The sequence below is a fragment of the Balaenoptera musculus genome, chromosome 12 (assembly GCF_009873245.2).
Source record: "Balaenoptera musculus isolate JJ_BM4_2016_0621 chromosome 12, mBalMus1.pri.v3, whole genome shotgun sequence".
In the NCBI taxonomy this organism is placed as follows: domain Eukaryota; kingdom Metazoa; phylum Chordata; class Mammalia; order Artiodactyla; family Balaenopteridae; genus Balaenoptera; species Balaenoptera musculus.
Window position 1 is genome coordinate 33,877,222 of NC_045796.1, and position 16,297 is coordinate 33,893,518.

General features: G+C 38.5%; 1 protein-coding gene across 7 annotated transcripts in view; it reads right to left on the reverse strand.

Annotated features, from left to right (window-relative positions):
* Positions 1 to 16,297, reverse strand: part of LAMA2 (laminin subunit alpha 2) — a 603,913-nt gene that overhangs the window by 207,594 nt on the left and 380,022 nt on the right. For 4 of the 7 annotated variants that reach the window (XM_036871358.1, XM_036871360.1, XM_036871357.1 and 1 more), the window contains 4 exons: positions 15,375 to 15,461; positions 7,014 to 7,225; positions 2,579 to 2,685; positions 1,564 to 1,827 (listed from right to left, as the gene is read on the reverse strand). In XM_036871358.1, coding sequence (XP_036727253.1) covers positions 1,564 to 1,827; positions 2,579 to 2,685; positions 7,014 to 7,225; positions 15,375 to 15,461 — 670 coding nt within the window. The remainder of the gene's footprint in view (positions 1 to 1,563; positions 1,828 to 2,578; positions 2,686 to 7,013; positions 7,226 to 15,374; positions 15,462 to 16,297) is intronic. The other 3 variants (XM_036871364.1, XM_036871361.1, XM_036871363.1) reach the window with 1 other exon arrangement.

A 16,297-nucleotide genomic window follows, 5' to 3' on the forward strand; every position in this document is an offset into this window, starting at 1 on the left:
AAACATAAACTCTTTTAAAGATTTCTCCATTTAATAACAACAGTAATAATAACAGTAATAATACCTAACATTTACTGAGAACTCTTCAGATGTGTGTCTTATGCACTCTTCTCATGACACCTGGAAACAGCCATGGAGGTGCCTGGATAGATCTGCCTGCAAGACAGCCTGCAGTGGGAGTGTCGCTGATTGACAAGCCCCAGTTTCCACTCTTTTGGATCTAGTGGAGAAGCTCATAGCAAGTCATGCTTCTCCAAGTCAATGACTGGTACACTGAAGTACTAGAATCTTCCTGCCCAATCCAAGATTCCTCCAATGGGCAAATTTTGCTGGGGCACTCCCTACTGGCCAGGTTAAGAATTTGAGATTTGGACAGAATGCACCCAATGAGACGTTCCTACTCAATATTTCCTTCCCTCTCTCCTTTCACATGGTCAGACCTGCATTTCAGTAGAAGGCTCCCTGCATACCGCTCTCTCCTCCATCATCCTTCACTGGAGTTTCCCCCAGTAAATCTCTTGGCATTTGCTCCTTGGAGGATCTGAGCCAACACAAACCCTATGAAGTAGGTCCTACTATAGATGAAAAAGCTGAATTACAGAAAGATTTAAGAAACTCTTTTACAGTTTACAGGCAGTGTTGGAGTTGGGATTTGATCTGAGGCAGTCTGATATCAAAAGTAGTTTTTTAAAAATGTCAATAAAGAGCCAAGAAATAAAACCATAAATTTGTTCTTCTTCCTCCCCACCTTCCTCCTTCTCCTCCCCCCTCCTCCTTCTTCTTCCTCCTCTTCTTTTCCTCCTCCTTCTCCCTCTCCTTTTTCTATCCCCTACCCTTAGTTCTCCTAAGCTCTGATTCTACACTGGCAAGTCCTGTCTCCTGGTACTTTGCAACTTGGCCTTGGACCTATTCTTCCCTCCTTCCTCCTCTCTTCCTTTCTCCCCTCTCCCTTCCTAACTTCCTTCCTCCCAACATTTGTTTCGTTTTGCCCTGTGAGAAGGGGGACCAAACTTTTGTAGTAGAAGACATGCTAACTTACTTTGTGTATGTTGTACATTTATAGTGTGTCAAAGTGCATTTCTTGTGTTTGTTGTATACATGAACAAAATTGTAATGTGGAAATGTAACAAAATCATTAATTATGATGAAAGGTCAGCCAAATGTCAGATCCATGGGCTAGATTTTCTTGGCTAGATCTCACTTTCTTTGCTAGATTTCCCTTCATTTATTCATTCGTGTCTTCCCCTCATTTGCTCCAAATGATGCCTGAGGTTCCTTCCCCTTCTAAGATTATAGGTTCCTACTGATAAATTTTTCTTTGTTTTCTACATATCCATGATCAATTGAAACTTTTATGAACATATGAACTTGAATAGGCTTTAAAAAAGATATTGATAGCTATTTTTAAAAGGCAAGACTTCAATCAGGAATTGGCTAGTTTTCGCATTTGCAATTTGCACACTTAGCAACCGTTATTTGGTAAAATGGCACCAGAGCAGGTCAGCAGCAGCACATGGAACATAACATGCTGAGGCACGAGCCGTGCAGCGCCTCTGGGATTACCGGAGCTGTGGGTCGATAGGCTCCCCGAGGACATCCGCTGGAGCTGCTGACACCCCACCTCTGGGGAGACCCCAGCACTGGCTGCGCTCTCTGTGGCTGCTCCTTCTGTCGGTGCACCTGCCTGCTGAGGTTGCACTGTTTCCCTACGAAGCCTGATTTACAGACACATCTTCCTGTGATATCACACTGTGCTGTCACAGAGCCAATGGGATTGCAGCCACAGGACACACAGAATCGCTTCTCTGGGTCCCACCACATAGTGGGCTTTAAAAGCCAACAGAAAAATAAAAACAACAGAAAAAGAGCATATAATGTTATTCAAGAGATAGAAGCAAATGATATTTCCAAACTTCCTACAGAACGGCCAGTTTGACACCTGAGAAATGCTTGGTTCTGCTTAACAGTGTTTATCACCAAAAACTTGCATATATATGTGAAAGAGATAGTGCAAATCCATGTCCTCTTATGGAAGAATCTCAGGTGCTCACCATACTGAAGGCAGGGCAATACGTGCAGGAACAGAGAGCAACATATTTTGATTTTTGTTTCATTTTAGCAAAATGGTATCTAAAAAGTATTTTGATTTACTTCTCTACTGAAAACTTTTGTTGAGTAGAATGCTCGCTGGAACTTTTAATTGATGGAACTAGTACAAAGTGTTTGATAAAAGCAAAGGGTGTGACACTTTTTTTTTTCTGCCAAAAACATAAAAGCAAAAGAAAGAATACATGACTCGCCATAGACTGGGATTAAATTTGTATGTTGTTTCAGAAGCATCTGAATTACAGTAAATATTACACAAATGCACTACCAAGGAAATATAGGTTGAGGGTCAAATGCTAGTGCATGGTAAATTTCGTTCTATTTTGAAAAAAACATTTCAATGAGCACAGTAATTTTATATGTACAATGAGATATTCCTGAACTTGTCTTTCAGTATGCTCAGGAGTATGTCAGTGAAAGCCAATGAGAAGTTTGAAGGAAGAAGTAATCATGGTCAGCTCCTACTTCTTACCTTACATTCATCACACTGCCTCCCCTGCACGTTAGGTTTGCATTCACACTGCCCCGTCTGAGCATGGCAAACCTCAGAGAAGGAGCCGTTGGCATTACAGTGGCAAGCTGCAAAGAGAAGAGAGATCTGTGATTGGGAAAAATGTTCTAATAGTCTTAATAGGTTTGTTAAATAGTAATATCCCCCAGGTGGTAACACTGGCCACGAAGCTTTAGAATAGAATGTTTTCTGATTGCTAGGGGTTCTGTTAAGCATTATATTATTTGATGTTTACACCCACTCTATAAGCTATAGAGATATTTATGTAAAGCAACAGCACAGTTCCTGGCACATTCATATGCTGTGAAAACACAAATGTCACCATTACTATTCAAATTCTGAGAATGAAGACACTGAATTTCCACGTAGCCATAACTCAAACAAGGCCACATGATTAGTAGGTGATATAGTTGACTTCAGGTAAAATGTTCTTTCCATCAGTCCTCCAGCTGTTTTGCTTCTTCATAGATATACTGGGGTAGCACCTAAAATATAATCTCAATATAAGTAATGCATACTGACTCTAGAGCTGAAATAATTTTGAGAAATTATCAAAATTAATAGCACCCATGGCATAATATTAATTCTACAATTAATGAAGCAAAATTAATTAATTTTTTCCAATTTAATGATTATTTACAATATGCCAGTTTTTGTGTTAAGCTCAAAAAATGAGCTTGAGGGGAAATATATACATACCTTTAAGATTAGAAAAGTATGTAAGACCGTAGAACCAAGTAGACATTTTTCTAAAGAGGATATCAAAGTGGCCAACAGGCACATGAAAAGATGCTCAACATCACTAATCATCAGGGAAATGCAAATCAAAACCACAGTGAGCTATCGCCTCACACCTGTTAAAATGGCTGCCATCAAGAAGACAAGAGACAACAAGTGGTGGTGGGAATGTGATGAAAAGGGAACCCTTATACACTGTTGGTGGGAGTGTAAACTGGTCCAACCGCTATGGAAAACAATATGGAATTTCCTCAAAATGTTAAAAACAGATCCACCATACAATCCAGCAATCCCATTTCTGGATATATACCCAAAGTAAATGAAAACAGTATTTTGAAGAGATATATGCACTCCCATGTTGACTGCAGCATTATTCACAATAGCCAAGATATGGAAACATCCTAACTGCCCATCAGTGGGTGAATGGATAAAAAGATGTGATGTATATACACAGTGAAATATTACTCAGCCATGAGGAAGGAGGGTATCCTGTCATTTGGATGGACCTTGTGCACATTATGCTCAGTGAGATAAGTCAGATATAGTCAAAGTCAGATATAGTCAGATAAGTCAAACTCATAAAAAGAAACAGTAAAATGATCGTTACCATAGGATGGAGAATGGGGGGATAAAATTAATGCTGTTTAAGGGTAAAAAATTGCAACAAGTAGTTAATAAGCTATAGTGATCTAATGCACAGTATAATGAATATAGACAACAATATTGTACTACAAATTATGTAACAGGATAAATATCGCTACAATGGCAACCATGTTACAATATATAAATTTATTAAAGTAACACATTGTACACCTTAAATTTATGCAATATGTCAAACATATTCAATAAAATGTATATAAGATAAAAACAACTTTTTCAAGTGTATTAGGAGTACAGCATTATAATTTTTAAACTGAGGAAGATATATACTATCCTCAGTTTATATACTATAAACTTTATATACTATGATAGTATATATTATATACTATCTCCAAAGATAGAAAATGTATTTGGTTTAAGTAACCTTTTGTCATTTTTGTGTTACAAAGTTGTCTGATGTTATTCTGAAACATATAATAAATCAGTCTAAAAATTAAGAAGCTTTTTCACAAATAGAACAGTAATTAATGGTTCACTCTGTACCCTACAAGTGTATTTTTAATGGTACATATAATTGCACTGATACCAGAATAAAAATGTGAGGGGGAGATGACATGGGAATTTAGACTATTCGTAGATGGTTTTTGTAAATTTTGTACAATATTTCATGCCTCTGAATACTTTGATTTGAGCACAACTTGTAAATACATTATAAATAGCTACTCCATCAGCCTGCACTATTTTTCTGTTCATGGGGCTGGAAGCGCTACTTAGTTTTACTGCTTTCCTAAAAACTGCTTGATTTTTCTTCCAATGGTTTGGTCTTCAGTGTCTGCTAACATGATACATGTTGGGTGGCCATTTAAAAATTGGTCCCAGCCAGTTAGCTTACTCAGGTAATAGCCTACGGATAGTCTATAGCTGGCGTGTGAGAAGAGGTTGAAGAAAATATTGTCTTTAAATATCCATTTCATTTGGCTACTAGAATTGTTATATATACTTTTGATTTCTTTATATATTTCATACATATATATATCATACATCGATTTTAAAAATCTCAAATAATTTATAAATTAAAAGCCACTTTTTCTTAGAGTGGGGAATACAAGATTAAATTTACTATAAAGTCATCTTAAAAATAACAAAAGCAATATAGAATTTTTAAGTGGCATTTTTAAATGAAATGACACAAAAATATGTATATAAATTTAAAAAGCAAAATATATTTCTTAGTAGTGGTGTACTTTTCATGAACAGATCCAGAGGCAACTAAAATAATAGTTTATTATGAATTTTCTTTTTGTAAAGGTTTACTAACTATGCATAGAAGAGCCATTATATCTATGAAAAGTTAAAAATAGATAATGAATGTGTTTTGGTATTTTTATATGCTAAAGAGCATTAAAAACATAATTATGTCTATACTTCATGGCAAGTGATATAAAAATTGGTGATGGTTCAAAGATGTTTTTATACCATATTCTTCTATGTGTTAAAACTTCATGCCACAGATCCTGAATTTACCACAATAAAAAGAGTGGAACTGTCTCTTCAACTTTATGGAGGGGGTTATTGGAAGATAGAAAATGAGGTCATTCAGGGAGTAACACAGCCTCAGAATTAGTGAGCATCTCTACAAAAGGAGCCACCATGTGTGAGTATCCCATGCCCCAGGCAGCTCACTAGATACTCTCACGTGCTAGATCCTTTAATCCCCATTGAAAATTAGGACCCTTTATGTAAATGAGGAAACTGAATCTCAGTGAGGTCAAATGTCTTGCCCAGCATCAAATAGGTAGAAAGTGTAGATCCTAGATGATGAGTTTGAACTGGAGAATTTCTTAAGTTCCTTATGATTTTACACAGATGCCATAAACCCACAGTGTTTAAAGGCGCTTCTGAGCCTGTTGGAAATTTTGCTTTAAAAACAATTGACAATTTACACATGATATTAATAGCTGCCGACTGTTCCAGAGAGTGGTTTGTTTTTGATTCAACAAATTGTCATTTTTAAATGACAAAAAGCTGGCACTTATCTTCCAAACCTGTGAGGAGAAAGACACACTTCTTATTGAAATGGGGGACGCTAGCAGGTCTTCGGTGTTTACAGCAGAGATACTAACAGGCACAACATTTCCAGTGGTTTCTGTATTGGTGCAGGTCCTGGGACCCAACTGAATGATTGGAAGAGTCCCTTCTTAGATAATGAAGTCTGCAGAAGTGAACTGTTGAGCTGGTATCATAACCTGCTCTGCCTAAAGATGATCACAGCAGGTGAAGTTGATAATGGCAGCATCCAGCACTAACATGGACTAACAAGGATGCTCATTCCATTTAATTCTCCACAGTGAGATCTCTCTTGCATAATATATTACCACTAATATAAAGCGTTTGTAAATTTTATGCAACACCAAAAAATACAGCTGAAGAGATCAAGATGAGGGTAGGAATGTACTGACTAATATGGATGAAGTCCTACAATAGCTAATTTGTGGAAGTAAAACACAGAAATAGCATTCTGTGAGTAGTCCTAAGGTTAATACCTCAACAGTTACAAATGCCAGTGTGTAAGAATATTGGCAGAATTTTACACCTACTGTGAAATGCAAGAATGTAAAGTTTACATATGAAAGCATAACAGATTAATGCCTACTGACAGGTACTAATGAAATAATACGGACTGATAAATTTAGTTCAAGAAAATGATTAGAAATGTAATAAACAATAAGGATAAATAGGGGCTACCTAATTTTCAAATTCTTCTTTCCTGCCATAGACAGAAATTTATTTAAAAAATCTTCATCCCACGTGTAAACAGAGATATGTGTATCATTTGAAAACTGATACTTCAACAATGCAGCAGTTTTGACAGGATTTAATCTATTAGCACAAAGAAATGTATTAGAATATTCAGACCCTGTGTATAGGCTGTGTATCTATCTATCTTATATGTATTACACATAATTTGCTACCCTCCAATCCCCACTCAAGAACTCATCAGTTACTTTGAGGTGCAATGCATCAATTCTGTCAGGGGCATCAATAGTTCAGGACTTACGCTGACAGTTCTTTGCATCAACTGCATCTCCAAAATATCCATCAGCACAAAGCTCACAATACCGGCCTGTTGTACCTGGCTTACATATCAGACAGGAGCCAGAGAAGCTGTCACAGCTGCCAGGCATGGAGAAGTCAAGGTTGTCATTGCATTGGCATGGCTGACATGATCCTCCAGGTAGAGAAGGTTGTCCAAAATAGCCTTCTGCACACCTAAGGTGAAAAGTTTCATCAGTGAGTATTTGGGAGGAACTCATGAAACCCTTTGGGGGCAATGTTTATATATATTTTCATTCTATCCCTCTCCCAAGATATGCTTTCCCTTTAAGTGCTCCTTTTCTCAAATGCAAGGTGATTAAAAGAATGTTTTTCTGTTACTGCAGTGTAGATACAAGATGAAATCCTGCCAGCCCCACTAGTAATTAGATTTCAGCCAGAAAAAAAAAAAAAATCTTGTCACTGGCACTGAAGACGAGACCAAAGCATAATAAGAAATCTGCTGCTGGCACTGCAGCGGGATCCAGGTCCATGTTGGAAAGCCTTTGAAGTACAACACATCATATGTACACAGCTGGTTGTTTCCTGTACACATATGTAAGGTTCACACGTTTCTGTTGCTGCAGCAAGAGCTTGTTGTGGGGAAGCAGGCTCACAAGGCAACTCAGTAGTGAGAATTCAGAGTTTATTAAACAGAAAATCGAAAGAGCCTCATCATTTGTGTGAGGGCCGTATGTCTGCCTTACTAATAGGCTTTTATACATTTGCACATCCATATGGAGGCAGGTTTCCACTGAAGAGTCTTTACGGAGTAGTAGGCCTGCTGCATATTATGGTAACATGACATAAGGCGAGGCTTAATGATGCCCAGAACTCTTATTAGCAAACTCTAGTTCTTATTTTTTTTTTAAAGGACTAAACACTATTGTACATATTATTGGAAAAACAAAAGTTCATTTATTTATGAGGCATGGGAGAGATTTTTTTCAATTATAGTATCAAATTTCCCTTTAACCACACTGTTATGTTTTACAATGCTACTTAATGTTACAGATGCACAGATACACCTTTATAGGAAGCACTTATTTATATTCTACTCTGTCTTCTCTTTCAGTTACATTTGCTTATGCTTCATATTAAGCTCCACTTGCCAAAGGAGAAATGAAACAGTACATCTGAAGTCTTACGGTCAGGCTAGCTCTGTTTTCTGTGCCATCTTAGCAAAATAGAAAGTCCTTTACAGCAAGGGTCAAAATTGAAGGGGAATATATCTCAAAAGTACATTATGGGGGCTTCCCTGGTGGCGCAGTGGTTGGGAGTCTGCCTGCTAATGCAGGGCACACGGGTTCGAGCCCTGGTCTGGGAAGATCCCACATGCCGCGGAGCAACTGGGCCCGTGAGCCACAACTACTGAGCCTGCGCGTCTGGAGCCTGTGCTCCGCAACAAGAGAGGCCGCGATGGTGAGAGGCCCACGCACCGCGATGAAGAGTGGTCCCCGCTTGCCGCAGCTAGAGGAAGCCCTCGCACAGAAACGAAGACCCAACACAGCCAAATAAATAAATAAATAATAATTAAAAAAAAAAAAAAAGTACATTATGTTTATGCTCATCTACTTACAGATACGTAGAGAAAAATGCTCTCTACTCTAGAAAGAGAAATGGTTTAAATGCAGTACATCATATAAGGATACTTTAATAATATCATGATTGTGGGGCAAAGTCATTAATTTGGTAAGATACATTGATTAGTCTAAGTTTTCTAGAACATTTATAGGTGCCATAATAATCTTGTAGAATTAACCTTTTATCATAATTTTTAATGAGATTACTAGTTTTAATTTTAACAAAATCTTTTATAAATTGTGAAAGTCATTGTATAAATATTGCTTGGAAGAATACTGCCACCCACAAATGTTAATTATTAATTCTCTATTGTAAAAATGAACTAATATTTTAGTGCATAAAATTCCCCCACAATCCCTTCAGGAGTGGTAGTCAATAAAGAAGAAAATCCTTTTGAATTTTAATCTGATTCTTCTTGCCTTACTTGATATTCAGAGCTCATGATCACATCCACATATATTCACGTCTCATTTTGTTTACCATTAAGAGAGTGACTTTGCTCCACTAGAATAACAATATACAATGATCATTATCACAGATAACAAACCCCCATTATTTTCAGCTCATTTTCCTCAAAATGACTTACTGCCCTCAGGAGAGATGGCGTTATATAACAAAATCTGGTAATTTTTTTTTTTTTAACATAGATACCAATTAATAAGTCCCAAATTCTCCCACAACAATAATTTTAAAAACCAACTCAATCCATGAGAAAATAATTACAATTAAGTAGAATAACTGAAGAGGCATCTGTCTTTTACTTTTTGTTGTAGGACATGTAAGGAGACTTACTGAATATATATGATACATCATTCATACGGCACTTCACTGAAAGTAAGCATTCAGATTTTATTAGGGGTGTGCAGGTGTGTGTGTGTTTCTATACATAGAACAGTATTCTTAGAGACTTACAGAAATGTTTCAATAGAAATTTAAAAAATTAATTTATTATTTATTTATTTTAAAATTTTTTTACTTTTTGGCTGCATCGGGTCTTAGTTGCGGCACACAGGATCTTCACTGAGGCATGCGGGCTCTTCGTTGTGGTGTGCGGGTTTCTCTCTAGTTGTGGCGTGCAGGTTTTCTCTTCTCTAGGTGTGGCACACAGGCTCCAGAGCACGTGGGCTCTGCAGTTTATGGCACATGGGCTCTAGCTGAGGCGCGCAAGCTCAGTAGTTATGGCACGCGGGCTTAGTTGCCCTGCAGCATGTGGGATCTTGGTTCCCTGACCAGGGAGAGAATCCCCATCCCCTGCATTGTAAGGCGGATTCTTTACCACTGGACCACCAGGGAAGTCCCATCAATAGAAATTAAAAGGTAATTCTAGGGTCAGTGAATACAACACTGCTAATCATATAACTTGTATTAATAGTAGTGTTTTACAGTCTGATCAAGTTGGATTCATCTAATTAACATTAGTGTAAATCACAGGCCTTTAGACCTTTCCAGCTTCTCAGACTTTCACTCTACCAAAACAAATTGTTAGTTGAAATCTAAAGTCCTCTCATTTTCATATGAAAGGCAGAAGGAAGACATTTGTAAACAGAGAGTTTATTGGATTTTGTTTTGCTAGAGATGGACCTTAACATGACAAAGTCCCTGTTCCTTTGCACATTTGCTAACTTTTTTTCAAATCGAATTGCAATATTTCAGAAAGAGATTCTTTAAATGTAGATAACACATGCAGTTATGTAAGATGACTTAGGAACAATATTAAAGGAAGGTATATATATATATCTCTATATATCTATGTCTGTCTATCTAAGTGAGAGCAAGAGTGAGAGTGGGAGAGAAAGAGAGAGAGAGAGGAAATGGCAGTGGAGAGAAAAAATAATGAAAAGAAGAAAGGAAATTGGTGAGACTTTTCTCTATTTCATTCTGCTCCATCATTTTTCAACAACTTCTGGCTAAAATCTTTGGTCTACGTTCTTCCTATCTATAGACTGAAAACAATGCTTCAATCTCTCTAAGCAAGTTAGAAAAGCTCTTGCTTTTTTTCCCCTCCCACTCTTCCTTAAACATCTATTGAGCACTTTCACATGATATTAATATAAATAAGGAACAGTCTTTATACTACAGTCCATGGAGAAGAAAGATATAGAGTTAAACCTTGAACACCATGGGTTTGAACTGCGTGAGTCCACTTCTACACAGATTTTAGTCAGTAAATACTACAGTACTACGTGGTCCGAGGTTGGTTTAATGTGCGGATACCACACTGTGGATACAGAGGGCCAACTCTAAAGTTATACACTGTTTTCAACTGCACAGGGGTTGGTGCCCCTAACTTCCATGTTTTTTGAGGGTCATCTATACTTAAAAAATGTAGCAGTGAACTATTAGAGATATGCAAATACTGTTAAAGAAGTATAGAAAAGGGCAACCAACTCGAACTAGGATTCATCAAGGACCCTTTCAGGATGACAGAGCTGAATTTTAAGAGGGAGTAGAGTTGCTCTCAGGCAGCGGTGGGGGAAGGGCTGCAGTCTTCCAGGCAGAAGAAGCAGTATTGGCAAAGGCACAGGGGAGGGTGGCTGGAGTTTAAATGGGAATGGTTGTGGAACTGCACTGTATTCTTACTACCTCCCACTTGACTGAATCAGCTGAAGACGGAGGAAGTGTGCCTGCTTATATGGTGCCTTTCTGCAAATTAAAAAAAAGTTTCCCTCTGGGCAGATGCAGAAAAATGAACAGACAGTAGACATGGCTGAGCACCCAAGCACAGCACAGCTAGTGTATTGGCAAGAAGAGGGCACGCTGGATTCGAACCCCCAGTCTCCCCCTTGGCTGAGTACTTTTGTGCAGTGTACGAACTGCACAACCACAGATGACCAGCCTTTTGAAACCTCACTTCCAGTCACAATTTTCCTAATGGCACTATCGAGTAAGCGTAACTGTCTCTCGTCTCTAATTTCTGTAACCCCATGCTCTGCATACAGGACTCAGGGATCAAGGAGGCTCAGCCATGAGTAGGAATTCTCACCAGCATAGTGATCAGATGACAATTAGACTCGGTTCAGAGTCAAGACGTTTCTGAAGCAGAGAATATCTAAACTGGATTTTGGAATTGAAATTAAAAAAAACAAACAAAAAGGGGCTTCTCTGACACTGAATATAAATCATGTGGATAAAACTGTAGGTAAATTTTCCAAATACTAAGCAATTGAATTCAAATACCTTCTGCATTCTCAGTGGCAATTGTGAAATTAAAGTTAACTTTGACCTCTCTCTCCTTACGTAGGGAGGACTAAAAAATTGCCCAGCTCAGGAGGGGACAGGGTTTAAGGGGTCCACATAGCTCATTAAGTTTCTTGTGGTCCTATGGATCTCACTGGATGAACTTGTCACAATCTCTTAAAATGTCTGTCTTCATGAAGTGTGATATGTTGTTGAGGCTACAAACTTATTCAGAAATTAGCTTAGTGTCCAGTAGACAGATGTCATCAGCATTTAGCTCACCTTTCATCTCCATGTTCTTTTTAATTTCTCTTGATGCTCCGGCACTCATCCCTTTTTGCCCTTCAAAATACTGTCTCCTTGTTTTTCTATATTTTTCTCTTCTTGTCCAGATAATAAAAGCCTAGAATCTTAGCAGAGTGCCATGATGAATACCCAGTTCCCTCACCGCTGGTTCTCTTCTTTTCATTTTGTTTAAAACAGTCGCTAGTCAGAGGAAAGCAGCAATATCTCAAAGTATGAGTGCTCTGGCCCCAAGCAAAAGTTTCTGAAAACTGTAACCAGTGTCCTATGTGTGACAGACTATCAGTCCATATTTTGTCATATCTTGTTTTGCCATCCTCTTGTTCACAATTTTTCTCCATTCCCTCAATTTAAGCAGCAAGACCATCTGTGCTGCTTGACTGAGTTAAGGGATCTGACAGGAAGGAAAGCAGAAACACAGGAATCTTTTGGACTATGGCTTTAAAGGTCACCCTTTCTATGAATGTGGCACCTCCTCCTGCAATTCATCCCCAAACAGGAAATGGGATGGAGTTAGAAAGGCAGATGGAGGAGAAATGATGAGAGTAGGGATGTTGGTGGATCCCAGTTTGGAAAGAAGACAGCAGCATGCGTCCTGTGTGCCCACGAGTGGTAGGAAAGTAGTGGGGAGAGTTATTAGACCTGAGGGGAAAGGTAATCAGGAGGACAGGAAACAGGAAGAGGTCAGCAGAAATGCATTTGGATGAATTATTCAGAACAGGTTGGCCCTACGATATGTGCACTACCCAAAACACAGTCTCTCACACACACACACACACACACACACACACACACACACACACACTCATTCAAGCATTCAAGGCTCTTGGTACTATAAGTAAGCTTGTTAGAACTTTGGTTCTAACCAAAGCTAGAGGTGGAAAGTGGGGAGAAGAGAAAAAAAGTTAAAACAAATTTTAAAAACTGGAACATAATTGACATATAACACTGGGTAAGTTTAAAGTGTACTTGACTGAGATTATGTGTCCAAGCCCTCACAGCTCCTACATATAAAGAATTTGATCTCAAAGTAGAAATTAAACTGAGATAAAAATATAAAGTTATAATTCCCACCTATCTGAGTCTGAGATGCATTCTTGTTATATAATAAAAGTAGGGGATTTATGATCACGTAAGATTAGAAAATGATGAGTTAAACAAATTGAAGAGATTTTTTTCACTCCAGGACTGGTCAGAACCTTTCACACGTTAATAGATGCTTCCCAAACGTAAGTGATCATAGAACTCTATTCCAAGAACATCTATAGCTTGGAAAACACAGCTTCAGTTTTTCAATGCTGATTTTGTATAGATGATGTGCATAACTGATTACACCAATCACTCACAGAATAGTTTTGATTACAAGATTTTCAGTACAACCCGTATGTCCTTCCTTCCCTGACCCTTATTCTCCCTCACACCCCAGTCTACTTCAGCCTGCACATCCCCAAAAATGTTTCTCCTAATATTTGGACTTCTTAGCTCCTACAAACACAGAGAAATGATAGACACTAAATATTCCTGTAAAACCCTAATCTGTATTCCGGCTAGAAAAATATAATATCACATCTTCCATATAATAATGGATTAAGGTTAGTTTTGACTGAAAAACTTGAATTAGAGGTAAGATATGCCATTTGATGCATGTTTCTCTCTTCTTTTTGATCAGATTAATAAAGATTTTAGACAGGAAATCATCCTTTCTGTCAGGTATTTCTTTCCTAGGTGAATTTTATTATTCAGACCAGAATGTTCTCCAGAATATGTTCAAATATTCTCACCCACATTAAAAATGTGAGCTGCTTGAGGGCAAGGATGGTAGGATACATCTGTTTATAGCCTATGTCTAGCCCCATGCACAGCACATGGTAGTTGCTAAACAAATGTTTCTTAAATAAAATGTAGGATTTTAAATTGTAGATGGTTTAGAAACCATTGTCTAACGTATACAGAAAATACATATCATGGAGCAAAGCAGTATAAATACATCAGAGACTAAGCCCACCTAGATAAATGGATTGAATGGCCTCGTATGACAGAGCAGCTGTCATTTTCCAGTTGCAAAAAAAAAGGTTGCCTGTAGTGAGCCAGAGGGATTAGGCATTTGATGTAAATCTGTCTTGGCAATGATATGTTCTCCGATTACAGTAAGTAATATGCATGTGTCCTCCTTTTTTTAAAAAAAAAAACACAATCAAAGACTTTGAGTTTCTCAACTGCAAATAAACCCTCCTTATTTCAGTTCTGTTCCTCCATTACTAATTTCCAGATGCTGCCATACTCACAAATAGTACTTGCTGCCGCTAGGAGCTGTCACTGGCACCGTGTCCACAGACTGCTAGCTGCTGGCTAAATTCTCTCTGGGTGATTGGATCTTGCTTCATTAACTTTATGCAGCCTGGTTGAAATAGGGTTGATGGCTGCCAAGGGGACAGGAAAGGATAGGCAGAAATAGCCCTCTGTGGTGTTAGCCTTGGTGATGCTGGGTGAAAGCAGGTTACTTTCTCTGCCTCTCCCCCTACCTTGACCCCCACCCACCCTCTAGTGACGGCAACAAAAGGGACTATTTTCAGTGCTACACCCAGAAGATGCTGTTGTGTTTGTCAATGACATTATGGGAGAATTTTGTACCATTTTCAGTGAGACTGAAATACGGAAGAACCTTTTCCTCCAAAAGATTTTAGGAGGAAAAATAATCACACAAATTACATAAAATAATATCCCTGGCTCCACTGCAAAACAACCTAGTAAAATCAACGGGAATTAAAATACTGGCTTAGAAGTAATTAGATGAGAATATAAATCATGATAATAAATTACATTTTGTTTCGATTTTCAAATATATTTAAGGTAAATTATGGACCACTTGCTGAACTATGAACTACACATTTCAGCTACATTTTAAGGACAAAAAGCTAATTATGAAAAATAAATGTTGCCAACGTAGACAGTAAGATAAATCTTAAAGTGCATGACTTTCCACTTGAACAATACTTTCTAGAAAGATTGCAGGTTAATGCTTAACCTTTAAGATTAAAACATGAATCAAACACTCTCTGAGTGAATGGAGATTTATAGAGCAATTTCTAGAGAATAAATAAACTATAAAAATATACTGCATTTGTTTGACAAGTGTGGTGAGAAACTTTATTTCACCTGAGCGTGGCGGCTTTTCTGGGGTAGTGCGAAGGGTGACAATGCCTGTGGTTTTATAACTCCCAAGGTGGAAATCACATTGAAAGACAGTGTAGTATGTGCTTACCTCTCACAGTGTGGTCCTGTGTACCCGACAGGGCATTCGTCACAGATCAAGCCAAGACTTCGGTCCAAATGGCACGTCGGGCTAAAGCTATGTTGATGTCATTGGGGAACAACGGGGACAAGGAAGAAGCAGATACACAAAGTCATTAGCAGCATATTTTCATTTCTCTTCTTCCAATGTTGCTGTGACAAAAGGGTACAGGCTGGTCATTCTCGTCTCACAGACGGAGAGTAGGATCTGGCCAATCCAGGATAAAATGACATTGCTATTTCTGTAGACGTGAACACAGTCCAACGGAAAACGGTATCCCTGTGACATGCTATTAACTGATTTTTTACTGTTCTGGGTCCCTGATCATCAGTAACAAGTGGGACTGTATAGCTGCTCTTGAGGGATTCCCTGGGCCTGGCAAAATACAGTCTCACATACTTTCTCTCTAGCCAAATCCTGATGAATTTGAAGCAACCCAGAGAAACCTGTTAGAGATTTTGGAAAACTCAGTATGTGGTAGTGGAAGCAGTGGTAGTGGTGGTGGTGGTGATGGGGTTCCTCTGTCCAGTACTTCTGTCATGGGTGTCGGGGTGTGTGTGTGTGTGTGTGTGCAGGTTGCTGCCCCTGGGTACTCAGGGTTGCACTGTTTACACAGACGGAACCCTCAGAAAAGCTTTCAGATGAGATCAAGCACGCATATTCTGTGTAAACTTATAATAAAATGAAACAAACCAAAACAACCTTGCCATTTCATATCTTCTGGCATGTTCCAAAGTTTCCCTCTCTCTTTGTACATATTTCCATCCTGGGTCTGAAGTCACGGAGTTGAACCCCAAGTCAGGAGCTAGCAGAGTAATTACGTGCTAGCTTTAGCCATCATCAACCTGTTCGACTCTGGCCATACTTCTTTGCCTCGTGAGGGACACCCTTCA